At 30.6% G+C, this 18,824-nt stretch overlaps 1 protein-coding gene across 2 annotated transcripts; it reads left to right on the forward strand.

The window, feature by feature from the left end:
* The first annotated feature begins 79 nt into the window (after positions 1-79).
* LOC136999372 (cytochrome P450 4C1-like) lies at positions 80-18,820 on the forward strand. Of its 2 annotated transcripts, XM_067353258.1 has the most exons (13): positions 80-219; positions 313-564; positions 1,065-1,174; positions 6,688-6,781; positions 9,412-9,597; positions 10,840-10,933; positions 13,805-13,907; positions 14,058-14,157; positions 15,842-15,948; positions 16,584-16,652; positions 17,000-17,168; positions 18,278-18,457; positions 18,524-18,820. In XM_067353258.1, exons 2-13 carry the CDS (start codon positions 408-410, stop codon positions 18,706-18,708), a joined length of 1,554 nt encoding a protein of 517 aa, XP_067209359.1. In that variant the 5' UTR covers positions 80-219; positions 313-407; the 3' UTR covers positions 18,709-18,820. The 2 variants fall into 2 exon arrangements, with proteins under 2 accessions (XP_067209359.1, XP_067209361.1); XM_067353260.1 differs by lacking the exons at positions 14,058-14,157; positions 15,842-15,948.
* Positions 18,821-18,824: the final 4 nt, after the last annotated feature.

Here is an 18,824-nt window from a genome sequence, read left to right on the forward strand (position 1 = left end):
AACCGTATCCGTGTGCGCTCCGTGCACGACTCTGCTATACTATATATAAGAGACTGTCTTGTATTGACATCCAACAGAAATTTAATATCAGTGACAGTGTCAAAATCGCTACATTGAGACTGTTAAAAAATATTTATAGTTATATATTTTAACAATAATATACATCCATTCGTAATTAATATTTTGTGCATTTCCCTTGTTAGAAATTTTTATAAATATGTAAATATATCTAATTTTAAATATACTTTTTATGTAATTTAGTAAATGTTCTTTTTTATATTAAGAAAGTACTAAATTACTTACCTTTTTTAGATATTACGTAACTCGTATTGACATTCAGGATCAATTAAAAAACCCAAAGAAGAAATAAAAGAAAAATTTTCAAAATTGTAATTTATTCAATAAAAATGGTTATCACTTTATTGCTATTATGCATCTTTCTCATTTTGCTGTGCCATTACCTTATTCATCATGGAAGATTTTGGAAACTTATTGATCAAATACCAGGACCACCGCCGCTTTTAATAATCGGCAATGTTCTTCTTATTGGCACCTGTCCAGTTGGCAAGTAAAATTATGTACATTTACAGACTAATGAATAGCATATAAGTATTGTGTAAAAAATGTTTCTTAGTAAGATACAAAGATATCAACAATATAGATGGTTAGATTGCAGAAAATTTTGTCGATAACATGTACATATAACGATAATCATAAAATTATCAAGTGTAATAATATATACATTAGATATTTTTAGAAGTTATAATATTCAATTAGATTTACTTTTATTTTTTATGTAATGATATTTATTATTTTTGATTATTATATATTTTTATTTTCAATTCTCACTTTATTTAAGTATACATTAGTAAAAAATTATAACGCAAAAATTCAAATAATTGTACTGTAATACTTGTATTAAAAGTCATAACAGTAAACAAAATAAGATTTATTTTATAATCAATTAATGGCGCGCATATATGGAAATAATTGATTGTAGTTCTTTAATAATTATGCAAATTAATTGAAAATTAGTTACTATTTTTTAAAATTTGAATTTCCAGAAGAGCAATTGAAGACTCTAGAAAAATACCTTAAAATTTATTATCCTGTTGCTAAGCTGTGGATTTTCAATCATGCAGGTGTTTCTGCTAGTCATCCTGATGACGTGCAGGTAAAAGAGACACCCATACAGCACACAAAGATTGCATACACATTGCATCAATCTTTCATCGCAATGTTGCAATATTGCAAATTTACTGCAAAATGTTGTTGCATTATTGCTGTGGGATTGCAGCAACGTTAAAATGTCCGCTTTTAAAAAGATTGTAACGAAATATTACAGTAATATTGCAATGTAATAAATTTGCAATAATGTATTGTTATTGCAATCTTAAAATAATGTTGCATATATTTTTATTTATTCGGACATTTATCTGTCCGATTTTTGAACAATCAGTTCAATATCTGAATTCCCTGTGTTGAGGTCGTATCAGAAAAATTAAACTGAAAAAAATAATTACTATGTCTTTAATCTTACTAGTCATTCTTTGCAAGTTTCATATAATCATTATGACTAAAACTTAAATACGAGATAGATTTTGCAACGCGCGTCTCATAGCGGTAAACAAATGAACTAGCGATTACCGAATATTGCTATTGCAATGTTATTGGAATGTTGCTGTCACATTCTCATGAAATATTACAATTACAGGTTGCAATAATGTCTCAACAATATTACATTGCAACTTGCAAGATTGTAACATTGCTGCAATGTAATTGCAATGTTCTGTGCTGTATGGGCATTTACAGATAAGCAAATTTTATTATTTAAAAATTTTTTAATTTTATTAAATATTATTTTTTTTTAATTATTTATTTCTTTGATATTTTGTGTATATGTTAGAGTGTTTGTTGTTCAGATGATACAAGGATAGAAGAGTATATATATATATATGTATATATGGGGCATTCTTTCTCAACTTTACACCTATGCTGCCCATTTTCTATTTGATCTAAAAATTTTTGAAAAAATCTTAAAATTTACAGAAAAATGTAAGCTTTCCAATGGCGCGTGGCAAAATTATCAAATTCAATTGGATCATACTTAAAATTTCAGAAAACCGAAAAAAAATAATAAAAACGGTAATTATTCAAGTGTAGCGATTATTTATTCGACGTTTTTCTCTTCCAATTAACACTTTCGAGTACTCTGTTTATCTGTGCACTGTCACATAAGTCTAAACTAAAATGGCGGATCCAATATGGCCGCCAAAAATTTAAAAAATTTAAGAAATTAACGGATTTTTGTAAAACTTAATACCAAAGAGTTTTTCTGTATGCTGAATACAAATCTCAAATCGGATTTTGAAAATTCAAAATGGCGGATCTAATACGACCACCAAAAATATTGAAAAATTTAAGAAGTTAACGGATTTTTATAAAACTTGGTATCAGGAGTATATTTGGGACGCAGATTTTAAAATTTCATCATTAAATTCGTATTTATCGACCTATTTGGTCTAAAGATTATCGAAAAACTATTAAAAATTTATAACAAAATTCAAGTCCTCCATGGGCGCGTGGCAAAAATATCAAATTCAATTGGATCATTATTTTTTTTCTGAGCCTAGTCGAAAAAGTTTCATAAAATAAGATCGTGAAATCCATTTTGTACACATTTGAGAGAGTTTCTCTACCGCGATATTATCGCCATTCATTACAACATTTTAACGTTAAAAAACATTTCATTGTGATTCCGTAAATTTCTAAACGCTTTAATATTTGGATTTGTATATCCGACTCCCATGGTTCTGGGCTTTTTTGTGCTTTGAGCGTTTCTCTGAGGTTTTCTTCGAACAGTTCTTTTCAGAGCTACTTTTAACCGTTTTTTTAGGACTGCTCTCAGAACAATACTACAGAAAATTCTGTTATCTGTACTATTTTTGATCGTGAATCTTAGAATTTGATTTTGAATATGTCCAGTATACACGGTGATAGATGTTGCAATCCCTACAATGTGGAAGGTCACAGAGGGATAGAACTTCGACGCATTTCGAGTGTTATCAAACGATTATTTCCAAAATTTCCAGATAATGCTAAAATGAAATATCCTCGCATGAATGAAGATACGCACATTTCATCGTGTCTTGATAAAACGTTTGATAATTGTATTCATGATACTGAACAGAATATTTCTGTATCTTCCAGTGCATCTTCATTATCTTTCAGTGGAATTGAATGCAACATAAAATCACAAAGAGAGATTGAGTTGGAAGATATGTTGAGTGGATTAAAAGAAAAATTTTCCACTTTTGAAATTAATGATCCTTTGAGATTGACGATTTTGACTGTAGTACCAGATGCATGGAATCTAAGTCAAATTTCTCGGGAATTCAACTGTTCTAGGTATTTTGCAAAAAAAGCTAGAGAATTGAAAGCATCTAAGGGCGTTTTAGCAGAAACAACTGCTAAGAATGGTAAACCATTGCCGGAAAGTACTGTTACACGAATTAAAGATTTTTACAATAGTGACGAAAATAGCAGAATCATGCCAGGTATGAAAGATATGGTTTCAGTAAAAAATGACGAGGGCAGAGATTTGATTCAGAAACGTCTTCTTCTTTTAGACTTAAGAGGTCTTTATGATATTTATAGTAAATGCCATCCTGACTGTCATGTTAGTTTTAGTAAATTTGCCCAACTCTGACCAAAACATTGTATACTTGCTGGTGCGAATGGTACGCATTCGGTCTGTGTCTGTACGATACATCAAAATTGCAAATTGATGATTGACTCTGTCAATTTAAATAATCTTACTAAAGATTCCAATGTGATTTTACGTGATTATAAAGATTGCTTACGCTAAATCGTGTGCAAAAATCCTGATGAAAATTGTTATATTGGTGAATGCAGTAAATGTCCTGGTATTATTGAACTAAAAAAACATTTAAAAGAACTCTTAGATGAGAAAGGTGTTCACCACATACAGTTCAGTGTCTGGACCACAACTGACAGATCAACTCTTCAGACGCAAATTCTTCCGTCGTCGGAATTTGTCGATAAATTTTGTGACAAATTTATCATTCTAAAACCTCATTCTTTCATTGCAAAAGAACAATCTCGATTCTATCAGGAAAGAAAAGAGAATTTAAAAAAAGGTGAAGTTCTTGCAGTATTAGATTTTTCTGAAAATTACAAGTATGTTGCAAGATGCATCGCAGGCGTTCCATTTTAATAATGTACTGTCTTTCCTGTCGTGTGTTACTATAAAAAAGAGTTAGAACTTGAACACAAAAGTTTTATTTTTTTGTCGGATAGTACACTTCATAACACAGCTGCTGTATATACTGTACAAAAGATGCTGATTCCTGAATTGAAAATAATAATTCCTGAGCTAAGAAGAGTAATCTACTTTAGCGATGGGGCAAAACAGCATTTTAAAAATAAATATCAAATGATGAATCTAATGCATCACGAAGAGGATTTTGGTGTTGCAGCGGAATGGAACTATCATGCCACTGCACATGGTAAAGGTGCTTCAGACGGTGTAGGTACTGTGTTCAAAAGGGAAGCTATGCGAGCTAGCCTCCTTAGTAAACCGAACGATGCCATTCTTTTATTCGAGAAACTTGTTGACTGGGCTCAAAAAAATTCTAAAAGTATTAGTATACTGTCATATAATGATAAAGAGCACTAAAAGACAAAAAGATTTTTAAAAAAACGATTTGATGTAGCTCTACCAGTTCCAGAGATTCTGAGAAATCACTGTTTCGTCCTAATCAACAAAGAAATGGTGATTAAGAGATATTCCAATGCTGGTAATAGTTCGACTTTTTCATATCAAGATTTCAAAAAGTAGGGGGTAAGAGCTCAGGCGACATCAGAATCAGAAGTATCTCTAGTATCAAGTTTTATAAAAATCTGTCAATTTCCTAAATTTTCAATATTTTTGGTCTTCATATTAGATCTGACATTTTCAGTTTTCGAAATCCGACTTAAGATTTGTATTTAGCTAGCCGTAAAACTCTCTGTTCAAATTTTATAAAACTCCCTTACTTTTAAAAATTTTTCAAATTCTTAGTTGCCATATTAGATCCGCCATTTTGAATTTTCGAAATGTGACTTTAGATTCGTTATTAGCAACCCGAAAAAGTCCCTGATACCAAGTATTATAAAAATTCGTTAATTTTTAAAAATTTTTTAAATGTTTTGGTGGCCATATTGGATCCGCCATTTTGTATTTTCGAAAGATAACTTTAGACTCGTATACAGTAACCCGAAAAACCCCTTGATACCAAGTTTTATAAAAATCAGTTAATTTCTTAAATTTTTTAAATTTTTGGTGGCCATATTAGATCCACCATTTTGGTTTAGACTTATGTGACAGTGCACAGATAAACAGAGTACTTGAAAGTGTTAATTGGAAGAGAAAAACGTCAAATGAATAATCGCTACACTTGAATAATTACCGTTTTTATTATTTTTCCTCGGTTTTCTGAAATTTTAAGTATGATCCAATTGAATTTGATAATTTTGCCACGCGCCATTGAAAAGCTTACATTTTTCTGTAAATTTTAAGATTTTTTCAAAAATTTTTAGATCAAATAGAAAATGGGCAGCATGGGTGTAAAGTTGAGAAAGAATGCCCCATATGTATGTATACAGGGTGTCTGGCAATAATCGCCCCACCGGTCATGTACAGGTAGAGGAGGTCAAATCGAGTAGAAAAGTCCTTTACCATTTTTTGATTTTTGTAATAAGTACTAAGTAATTAACGAAAAAAGATCGGCGAATCCGCGCGAGTAAAGCGCGTGCGGTGAGAAGGACGTCCCACTGCTACGCGATCACTAGGACACAAGGATCTAGCGTTACGCGTCGCTCGTATGTTGCCATTGTCATTTCTAGAGCGCTCCTCCCAACGCTTCATCGCGCGCCTAGTGATCGCATAACAGTGGGATGTCCTTCTCGCTGCGCGCGCTTTACTTGCACGGATTCACCTATAATTAAGGGATCACGAAAAATTGCTTAAGAAAGAAGCAATTTTCAGGTAGTTGTCTCGTAACAATATGATTTAAAAGTTAAGTCTTTCATTAAAAAAAACTCAAATAATAAAGTTTAAAGATACATTTTATGACGTCATTTAATTTATTATACGAATAATTTATTACTAAAAAGAATCAATCGAAAGTTTAATAATAATTTAAAAGTAGTTAATAAATTAATTTCTTGCGCTTGCTAGAGTAAACTTTTGGTTGAATTAAGTTAGATTCTTTTAGGGACTTCTGATAATTTCCTCAGTATTCGGTCCCGGCAAACTAATCATTTGGCCTCCTATGTTCTCAAAATTAACGTTAAAATTTTTATAAGAAATCAACATGCGAGAAAAACGTAAAAAATATATTTAAGATAAATTGTACAAACGTAACGCGATTCCTATTATTATATTAAAGTTTTATAAATGGTAAATAATACCGATATTTATAGTTTGTATTTAGAATTGTGCATTTACCATTTAATACAAATAAAAGTTCTTCGAAAAATAATTAATTTTATTTAACATTGTCTTAGACATAACTGTGTAATAACAATTACACTTGTAGCAAATTTACACACAAATTATATTCCATTGTTGCACTTTTTAATTCAAATATAATTATTTAATATAATTTTTTACATGCTTTGTAGACAATATTAAGCAACTCGAAAGAGCATATTGGAAAAGGGTTTGTATACACATTTTTGAATCCTTGGTTGGGAACTGGCCTACTTACTAGTGAAGGTAACGTAATAGATCTAACATAATTCTTATTTCTAATATATAAAAATTTCGAATTGGAAGTATATAAAAATTGTATTTTTTATTTCTCTTTATTTATATTTATATAAATTTTGTATTTAAGTACTCATAATTATAAAAAATTAAAAATTAATCTTAATATAAAACTAATTACTGTCATTTTTAAATTAATACTTTGTCTTATAAAATATCGCACACTTGCAAAAAAAGTAACACAAGTCAAACAAACAAAATTGTTTAGAAGAGAGGAAAGAAGGAATTGCGTTAATAATAAAGTTTCCTATTAATAAATAATTGTTGGATCGAGATAAGGAATCGATATAAAAGATCGAAAACATAAAGGCTAATTTTGAAGCACACATCACTATCCAATCATGAATTTATACGCGCTTAGATTGTTGGCATATTATGTATCTGTGTACCTGAGCCGAACTGAGTTCTTGCTCAGAAGCCGTCGGTAAAAGATGCGCTAATACGGATAGATTCAAATAGATAACGTGTAATTAGAAATCGTTGTCTTTAGTTATATTCGTTTTCTTTTATCAGTGTTATAAAAGATATTATATGTATGTGAAGCACATTGTGATTTTCAAGGTTGGGAAAGTTACCTTATAAAAGTAACTCGTTACCGTTATCGTTCTTTTTTCTAAAAAGTAACTTGTTATCGTTACTCGTTACCAATTTTACAAAGAAACTCGTTACCGTTACCGTTACTCAAAAAGTAACAAATTGTTACAATTTCCGTTACTTTTTTTATATATAATACAAACTTTATGCACAATTTTTCTAATACAAGATTAAATTAAACACTACAAATTTACAGTAAACATTAAAAATTTTTAAACATTATTTTTTATTAAAGTAACAAAAATGATATAATTTTAATAATGATATCGCTATTAATATAAAGTGTAATAATTTTAATAATATATAATAAAAGTAATAATTTTGATAATAAGATATTTTAAATAAGAAAAATTTTTAATAAGTTGTAAACACAAGCTTTCTTAAAAATTTTTAGATGCTGTAAATATAAATTAAAAAGTTTTCTTATTGTTAGTTTTCCTATAAATTCGTAGATATATAGAGTAAATTTGAAAAATGTAACGATAAAAGTAACTGTTAAAATCGTTACTCGTTATCAAAAAATGTAACAAAGTTACTTTTTTCGTTACAAAAGAAATTTGTAACGCCGTTACCGTTACAGTTACCGAAAAAAAGTAATTGTAACGGTAACAAGTAACGCGTTACTTCCCAACCCTGGTGATTTTATAAACTGTGTTTAAAGAAAAATTTACTGTTCGGTAATATTCTCTTTTTAAACTCCTTGGATAGGCATTTAATGATTTAATCTGTTTTGCTTTCTTCCTTTTAGTTTTATTTCGGACTTGACTGACATTACAACGTAAGTACTCGCTCGACTCGACTCCCTCTCTTGGCGCTTGCGTTCACTTCCGTTTTACAAAATAATACAGGCGCGAAATTAAAACATTTGAAAGTAGCAGTAACACTCCTTTTCACACGAATAAGACTGAATCCCAACAATAATATTATAAATTAGTTTTTATCTCAAATTCTGTCGCAAATTATAAATCGTCTGAAACAAGTTTGATTTTAAGTGGAAAATAATTTCACATGTCTATGTTTGGTTTAACTATAATTTAAAAATTAATTATTTACGGCAGTATTAAACATAGCCAACTCACGCGGAAAGTATTTGAATTCAACTATCACTTTTTCTGATCGAAGACCGATGTATTTAGAAAACAATCTGCATATAAAACAAAATTTAAAAAATTTCGACTTTTCTTGCGGATGTGCGATATATGATATGGAAAAAAGTCACTTTTTAGTCAAATTAAAATAGTCAAATTAAAATAGTCAAATTGTTTACCTAAAATATAAATTATAATTACTTAATTTATAAGGCAGGTATTACAGCAAATATTAGTAATTTAGAGTGTTATTGCAATAAAAGAGGATGTTATTTTATTTCTATTACTATTGTTGTGCCCCTTGGTGAGGACACGGGTTTGGGATCTGCCGAGGGGTTGGGTTAGGCCGGGGATCCGGAGAACAATTTCTATATGTCGTCCTTCAAATAAAACGTAGTTTCTATATATTTCTTGGTTGCTTGATTTTTACAAGTTTCCCCTTTTAACAATTAACTAAGTTCCGTTTCAGGAATCTTTATCTTAGCTTAGTTTTTACGGAACCTCAGGTCACACTTATTCGTTAGCTATTTATTACGATTCGCGATTTTCTTGATTCGTGTTCCGACGGACATACGTCCGTCCCATTTGGTTGTTAATTTTCAATCCGCCGTCGTGGTCTTGCGACGGCGATTTTATAATCGCGAAACTGCAATTGATTGCAGTTTTGAAGGGCTTTCGATCAAACGTGCTGACGGATTTCTAGTAGTTTGTCAGCGTTTTTACATTCGGAACGAATTAGGTTTCGATTTACGCTGCAAGATTCTCCGGTAACTCGTACGAGCCGGAAACGCACTAAATCATCAGCGTTCTTATATGATATTATGTAATATATATTCTTATACTATTTTATTAATTAAAAATTGGTTGTGGTTCTCTGAACCCACAACACAATTACAGGAACGAAATGGCATGAAAGAAGAAAAATGCTAACGCCAGCATTTCATTTTAATATGTTGAAACAATTTGTTGATATTTTCATTGAGGAAGGCAATTATATGACGCAATGTTTGAAAGATATTGAAGGATCGACTGTTAATGATTTAATCTTCTTTACTAGTCATCATACGTTGAATGTAATATGTGGTACGTCAGTATATATTTACAAAAAATTTCTTTTGACGTAGATTTAATTGATTAAACTTTGATTATAATTAGAATTTTGAAATTATACAATGTATAATAATTAATCAATTATAATAAATATAAAACATAATATATTATTATAATATATTACAATTTTGTATTAATTATACTTAATCTTTGAGCATTGATAAATTTTCTTTACACTATAATGTGTTAGATTGTAACTTTTAATTGACAGATTATCTTAAACTATATCCCAATAAACATTAGAACATTCTATGTACGTCCTATGTATGTATACATACATATATGTATATTGTATATTCTATGTATATACAAAGAATGTGAAAAGTATATAAAGTGCATATCTTATGTACATAAAATAGTTACCACATGTATGTACATAGGATGTCCACAGTATATACATAAGTATATTCCAAAGATACGCAATGTACATTCGTGGTATATACATGGGGTATATTCCGAGGATGTGCAATACACATTCGTGGCATGTACATGAGGTACATTCTATGTATGTACATAGTATATACAGTTTTTTTTCACATTATAGATATTCCATGTATATAGGATATTGAATGTTTACTGGGTAATAAACAATTTTCATTTATTCGGATATTTATCTACCCCATTTTTGAACAATTAGTTTATCTAAATTTCCTGTGTTGGGATTCAGATATTAAACTAATAGAAAAAGTTATTACATCTTCAATATTATTACCCGCCTTTTGCAAGTTTTATATAATTCTGATGATTAAAACTTAAATACGAGATAGATAGCGCATAATGCGTCACATAGCGGCAAGCGAACAAACTAATGACTAATTCTATGTATATCTATACGATATCCTATGTACATATATCCATAAATGTACCTACATCAGCGTATACGTATGTATGTACGTTACATGTATATACATGAAATGTACACGAAGTATATTCTATGTATATACAGGCAGCGATCTCGTTCGAATATACATTCTATGTATATCTATAAGATATCTTATGTATATCCACAAATGTATTTACATCAGCGTATATCATATGTATGTACATAATATATACAGTACATTTTTTTCACATTATGGATATTTGATGTATATATATAGGATATCGAATGTTTACTGGGATAATAATTATTAGTATATAAATATAAAATCAAATTTATTATGATTGAAATAAAAATCGTAATAAGTATTTATATAACTTTAACAAACAATTTAGAAACCGCTATGGGAATTTCTCTGAAAGATATGGGCGCATTTCAACAACAATATCGCAAAACAGTTTATGAAATCACTAAACTGATCCTAGCTAGGTAAGTATGCAATGCAACTTAACAATATGTATAACTATTTGCAATAACACTGTTACGTCCTGATAGATGTAGAATTTTTTTGTTGGGCTCGGCGATCAACGTAAACGGGCCTGACTGCACGAGCCGAGCGGCACGTTTAGGACTTGCGACGGGTCAGCGACTGAAAGAGTCGTTTTTACTCCGTCGACAGGTCAACCGCTCGTGGTTCCCTTTTTGGGTCAAGGAATTGAATCCCTTTTACCCGGGACGGAACCTTTGTGCGCAATTTGAGAGGAAAAGTGTGAGGGGGTGACGAACGAGGAGGGTGTGGTTAAGTGAAAAAAAGAACAAAAGTCTAATTTACTAAAGACTTAACATTTTAATTTGATTGAATTTATAATTAGGATATAAAACTTAACTATTATTCGCATGTGTTTTATAATTTTATTTGTGTATTCTTTACAAGTGTGTGTGTGTGTGTGTGAGTGTTTTATTTTTCCGGAGGGAGGACAGAAGAAATAATAAAATAAAGAGGAATGAACTGACTTACTAGTTGCAGAGTAGTTTCGGATCGGGTTGAATATGTTCGGTGGTTCTGAGCAGGCGCCCCGTTGAGGGAAGGTGTTGTATAGGCGTCGGACCCTTTTGTAAACGTGTGGGCACCCTGCTGTGGGATGGTGTCGTCAGGATGATAGACCCTCTACTTGAGATGCACCACTTGGTCGCGACAAAGTATCAACTAGTTTTACTTTTTGATTCGCGCCCCCGAACTACTCGAAAAACTGTTTCAAGAAACTGAGCTAAACGGAATAACTGCGCAAAACTGCTTGAAAAACTGTGTGTAATTGTGTCCGGAGCCACCAGAACACGGGTTTTTATACCCTTTCTTTGGGGTAGATCCCTTTGGAAAATCTTAGGTTTTTGGAGCGGGGATCGAATAGGAATTAGTCTTGCGAGAAGATTTTTAATGTGGGGGAGGATGACGTCATTTTTAGCTAATAGGATTGGGTTTAGATGATTAGGTTACTTGAAATGAGATAGGAAGAAAGGGGCCCTAACGAATAAGGAATAGCGTCGTTTCGGGTCCATATATGATGGGGGTAGGTTTTTGAGGTGGCGTAATCAGGTTGGTGTTAATTAGTATAGGTGGGGTGCATCTCAGTGTCTTAAGATCTGGGTGGGCGTAGTCTTTAGACCATACAATGGAATGATGGGTGGTCTATAGAGGTGCTTGCCCCTTGATTCCCGGCTTTCGGATTGGATGGTTAAGAATCGGTATACAGGGTGTCAATTAAGTTCCGGGACGGCTGAATATTTTCTCATGTAAGGTATTTTTGAAAAAGGTCAAAGTCATTTCTGAAGTAATTTTCAACGAGAAATTCAACGGTGACCTTAAATTTGACCTTGAGCTTGACCTTCAAGGTCATTTCAAGGTTAGGTTAGGTTTTTTAAATAGAAACCCCTATTTTTAATTCCAAAATCTAATAGCTGGTGTCAAGAGCTTTTCAAAACACTATAATGAAGTTATTTTTCATTAAGTACTTTTCGAGTTATGAGGCTTGTAAATTACAGTATTTTGACATAAAATACAAAATATCTTGTAAAACATTCAATTTTTGGGAATCTTATCTTAATACTTTTATGCATAAAATAATGAGACGAATCAATTGGTATAAAGAAAACACATAGTTGCTTTCAAGAAAAAATATGTAGTTTGCAACATGCAACTGCATACTTTTTCTTGAAAGCAACTATGTGTTTTCTTTATACCAATTGATTTGTCTTATTATTTTATGCATAAAAGTATTAAGGTAAGATTCCCAAAAATTGAAGGTTTTACAAGATATTTTGTATTTTATGTCAAAATACTGTAATTTACAAGCCTCATAACTCGAAAAGTACTTAATGAAAAATAACTTCATTATAGTGTTTTGAAAAGCTCTTGACACCAGCTATTAGATTTTGGAATCAAAAATAGAGGTTTCTATTTAAAAAACCTAACCTAACCTTAAAATGACCTTGAAGGTCAAGCTCAAGGTCAAATTGAAGGTCACCGTTGAATTCCTCGTTGAAAATTACTTCAGAAATGACTTTGACCTTTTTCAAAAATACCTTACATGAGAAAATATTCAGCCGTCCCGGGACTTAATTGACACCCTGTATAAGTTCGCAAAGCCTTGGGTCACTGATCTAATAAATTTGATAATTTACGACTGTCGCGTGCCCTTGGTGTCGCGTGGAGAGTGCGACTAATGCATCTCGGTTTCCCAGACCTACTAAACACGTGCGCCGTATCAGGTGTCGCGCCTTCTCGGCATGCGACGGCGGTCATTTCCCGATCGTTACTCGGTAAAACCCTATCTATTAGCTAGGGTTCCTGTAGGTGGAATCCAAGAATATGACTAGCTGGTGCCAGTTTTTCTTTTTATCTCTTACTTTAACCGTCTGGAGTCGGTTAAGGACTCCAGCTACCGCGAAGTTTTGACTTTTACGGTTTTTCTGGCGACAATAGGCACGCTGAGCGGCCAAGGTATTTTGAAATATCCATGCCCCTTGCTATTTTTCTCTGTGAGAAGATTCGAGCTCCTGGTGTCTCATGAGAAAAACAGCTCTGGCGTTATAATATTTCTTAAGAGTTTTTGTTGGTCCCGCGTTTACTAGGTCTGGTATTTAAGGAAAAGAAAAGAATCGTGAAGTCTGATCAGGACGTAACAACACATTTAAAGATATTCGACATTTTAAGAGGATGTTTGAATATAGTACAATATAAAGTTTGATTAATGTTTTATAAAAATGTTATCGTGTAACTTATAGAATCATTTAAACTTACACACAGACTTTAAATGTAATGCTATTGTTTCCTTAAGTAATATAGTATAATTATCCACATAGATTAATGAGCCCGTGGTTTTATTCTGATATGATATTTGCACTTTCGCCAATGGGTAAAAGGCAAGCAAAGAATTTAAAAATATTGCATGGATTCACCGAGAAAGTGAGTGAGAATCACGCGTTATTTAAATTGTGCAGAATTTTTGTGTAAATAAAGTTATAATAGTATCTTAATAAAATTAAAACAATCTAATTTATATGCCAGTAGCATAACAGTATAAATGATGAACGAATTTATATTCTTTTTTTTTAGATTATTGCGGAAAGAAAACAATATCACAAAAGCACTAATGGGCAATATTTGAAGCAATTTGAAAATAATTCAGTAAACAATAATGAAGAAATAATAGGAAGTATGAACTTACAGACACATGTATATAGAGAAAATTTTATATCAAAAATTACTATGTGCAACATTAATCGCAGACCATGAAGCCGCGGACCAAAAATTTTTACTATGTTTCACATATGGAAACATAGTAAAAGTTTTTATAATTCCTTCATAGTCCGCGGCTACTACCGTACATACATAATAATTTCTGATATAAAATTTTCTCCGTGTATACAAAAGTATATATATGTGTACTTGCATGCGTTTACATATGCGCTACTTGTATATAAAATGTGAAAATTATATATATATATATATATATATTGCATGCGTGCGTACGTGTATGAATCAAGAGACACGGTAGTGTCTCGCGCCAAGTTCACGCGTAGCGCAAGACCGACCGTGTATCTTTACGCAAGACGGAAGGTTCAGATAAGCCGAGATTATCGGATCTCAATAACGGCTGGGCCGATTGAGTTGGTAATATACTCAATCGAAAGCGCATACCTAAGATATATAAGGAAAGTATGCTTGTTTTTGCTCTATGTGCTTTATAAATTAAGATATATGCATCCAAAGTCGAGAAATCTAAAAAATCATCATTTTTCTCGGATGTCACGCTAAAATGTCACGCATGTCTTATTGGTCAGCGTCTTCAGCACGCAACCAATCAGAACGCACTCAACTAATGCGTTCAGATTTCTTTTTCTAAAAGACGTCTTTCCTTTTCTAATTTCTAATATGGCGGCGCATAGACCTGTCAGCTCGCAGCTTTGATGATATTAATTAATATTGATATAATATCGGTCGTAAAATGTATATATATATATATATATATATATATATATATATATATATATAATGTGTTGTGGAGACAAATAAAGATAAGTTTTTTTGCGTTTTTTAATAAATATCTTTTTATTTTGATTAAATTTTTTATATTTTTTTATTTTTTAATTAAATATTTTTATTTTTTAAATATATTAAAAAATTTTTTAATTTTATAGAATTTTATAGAAGAGTTTTATAGAAATAGTGTACAACTTTTTTCATAGTTCTTTAGTCCCACTTGGTGCCATTTCCTGATATCATATTTTTTTGTAGAAAGTATATATAATAGCTTTTTTGAAAATTTTAATATATACAAGTTTTTTTTTAAAGGTTTTAATATATCTCTTGATAATATATATGACAGGTTTTTTTGAAAAGTTTAATATATACAATTTTTTTGAAAGATAAAACAATACGGTTTTGTTTTAGTTGTGACAAGAGCGTGTACTTGGCGCCTTTTTTTTACTATAATAGTACACAAAATTTTATATTTTATTTTTTTTTTAGCGTTACTCCTGCTCTCGCATGCATTATTATTTTCGTTGCCGTGTGATCCTCGTTACTGTCACGTCTAGAGTGTACAGCTCATGGTCTAGCTGCGCGCAACGCGTGATTATTCGTCAATCTTTTTAATTAATATGTCAATTATTATTGCAAAAATTGCAAAATGGTAAAGGACTTTTCTATTCAGTTTACCGCACTCTATCCGCACACGAGCGTTGGCACGGACATTATGAAACACCCTGTATATTGGGTTGATCCGAAAATTTTTCAAATTTTGCATTTATTTTTGTGAAAAATTTGAAGGAACTTTCTGATCAATTCAATAAATTAATTCAACATATACTAAACCAAAGTAATGTAATTTTTCTCAGTAAGAAGAAAGCGATTAGCTATGTTGGATCTTTTGATAGCGGCGTCCCGCAATAATAAGATGAGTGATTTAGACATCAGAGAAGAAGTTGATACTTTCGTGTTGGGGGTAGATATCTGAAATCATTTACATATACAGTCCACTCTGGCATTAGAGCCGGTATGGAACAGTAGAAATAAATAATTTATAAAAAAATGTATGTCTTTACTACAGCAGTTTAAGTGACGGAGGAGAAGTTTATATACTCTTGCATTGGAGTCGGCTTAAATACTTATTCACACATCGATTTGGTTTTATCGTAATACATGTGTAAAATACACTTTCATATTCTCATCGTACATATGCATTTATAAGTAAAACCTAATGAAACCTAATGTAGTGATTAATGATTTATACGAGCGACCCCAATGCCAGATTGGACTGTATTAAATAATATCATAACAAATATATTTTAACAATAAAAATTCATTATCAAATTACTTCAAATAAAGTCAAATTCTCATATAATCTAATTCATATAAAAATGCTCATTTAGATTCAATAAAGCTATTCAATAAAATAATTTGTTCAATAAATAATTTGTTTCATATGGACGCAATATGTTCGAAAATTATATGAAAAAAGCACTTTATACAACTAACAGTATAAAAATTATTTTAATTTATTTTTTATTTGATAAGTCTTTTTATTATAGTTTGTACATAACGCACAAGAATGAATAAAATGACTTCTTCATATTACAGGGTTACGAAACGACAGCAATATCTATATCCTTCACGATATTATTATTGGCTGAGCATAAGAATATTCAGGTATATTATACATAAATTATTTATTTTCGAATATACACAGTAAATACTTCATTAATTGTATTAATTAAATGTTTAATTAGTTAAATTTAATATTATTTGTGTTTTCTGACAATATCAGAGTTAAGATAATAGTGATTATAATAATTAAGATTATTAATGTAATAAATAAATATATGCATAAGTATTCTGCTTTAATTTGTAATAAAATAAAATTATATATTTATATATTTATGTATTTAAATATAAAAGGATATATGTTTTATATTATGTGTGTGGCGCATGTAATATAATTTAATGACATAAATGCAAACCAAATAAAACATGTAAAAATTTTTTAAATAATTTAGAATTGTGTCAGAAGAGAAGTTAGTGCAGTGATGCTAGAAAACAATGGAAAACTTACTATGACAGCAATAAACAATATGCCATATTTGGAAAGATGTTTGAAAGAATCGTTGAGACTGTATCCTAGTGTTCCTAATATAATGCGAGTTGCGTCCGAAGATTTAAAGATACGTGAGTAATTAATAAAAAATATTTCTTATATACAGGATGATCTACATAACTTTTTACATCTGGGTATCTCGAAAACTGTGCGATCGATATTGAAAGTCTTGATTTGTATGGGTCTGAATGGCCTTCAAACTGGAATGGAAATTAGTCTCTCAATCTCGATTGCGTAGGTGGGGTGGAGATTAACTTCAAAATTTTAAATGGGAACCTCTATACAAAATTACATTTTGAGATTCTATGAAAGACAACAACTCAGTTTTATCCGAAACATTTTTTGTCATATATTTCTTTGAAAAAATATGACAGTTTGAATTTCGACTTATAGCTACTTGAAGCGCGGAAATAGTCACATAAAATCAATACTCTACTCTGACTTATTCAATTTATTAAATGTTCAAAATGTTTACCATGGTCTTGTAAATATTTATTTATCCGAGTTAAAAAAGTATTTCTAGTATTTGGTAGCATTTCGGGAGTCACTAAGGCACTAGCGCATGCGTCGCTTATCCTCTTGAAATGCTATTAAATGTCAGAAATACTTTATTAATTCGGATAGCTACACAATTCAAGTAGCTATAAGTCGAAACGTTAAATCGTCATATTTTTTCAAAGAATAATTTTTCAAAAAATATTTGACAAAAAAATGTTTCGGAATGATATTTTCTTTCATAGAATCTGAAAATGTAATTTTGTATAAGGATTCCCATTAAAAAATTTAATGTTAACCCCCACTCCACCCCTGCAACCGGAATTGGGAAATTAACTTCCATTCTAATTTAAACACTTTCAGACCCACACAATTCAAGATTTAAACCTTTAAGATCAAATAGTTGCATAACTTCCACGATCGAGCTGTAAAAAGTTATGTGCGCTATATAACTATTAAAAAAGATATTTTTATACTGACAAACCGTTTGTGACTTAATATTAATTTGTGATTTAATATTATTTTGTTTCTAACAAAAATATTATTTCAAAAAATTAGTAATTTATTGCATTCTAAAAAAACTTCTATTTAAAAAAATAATTTATATAGAAATGTTCACTTTACAATCTAACCATCTTTCTTTAATTAAACTAAAAAATTATACTTTGTTTCGTGATTGTTTCAGAATCATATATTGTGCCTTCTGGAGCGATATTATATATTCCCATTAAATTCATTCATAGAAATCCCGATTTTTGGCCAAATCCAGATGTTTTTGATCCAGACCGATTTTTACCAGAAAATATTCAAAATCGTCATCCTTTTTCTTATTTACCTTTTAGCGCAGGAGCAAGAAATTGTATAGGTAATGTTTAAAATATTAATTTCTTAATATGTAATTTATTTCTAATATTTTTATGGATATTAATAGGTCAGCGATTCGCCATGTTGGAGTTAAAGGCTATAATAGCTACTTTGGTGCATAACTTTTACTTGGAACCCATTGATTATTTGAAAGATCTTCGATTCCGGCTAGATTTAGTAACTCGTGTTGCAGATCCAATTCGTGTAAAATTTATTCCAATTGAACAAATGCAGCCATTTAAAGCTAATTAAATAGTTAAAAAAGTAAACAAATAATTTGTTGCACTAATAGGATTATTAATATAGTTCTCTTATGTGTTATATACATTTATTGTTATAAATAATAAAATTATTTTATATTGTATTTA

This window comes from Linepithema humile, chromosome 4, assembly GCF_040581485.1.
Source record: "Linepithema humile isolate Giens D197 chromosome 4, Lhum_UNIL_v1.0, whole genome shotgun sequence".
NCBI lineage: Eukaryota > Metazoa > Arthropoda > Insecta > Hymenoptera > Formicidae > Linepithema > Linepithema humile.

Coding starts and splice junctions, on each gene's coding strand:
- LOC136999372 (XM_067353258.1), top strand. CDS start 408: ATGGTTATCACTTTATTGCTATTATGCATCTTTCTCATTTTGCTGTGC. Junction 14,158..15,841: donor TAATGAAGAAATAATAGGAA/GTATGAACTTAC, acceptor AATTTTTCTCAG/TAAGAAGAAAGCGATTAGCT. Junction 17,169..18,277: donor GTCCGAAGATTTAAAGATAC/GTGAGTAATTAA, acceptor TGATTGTTTCAG/AATCATATATTGTGCCTTCT.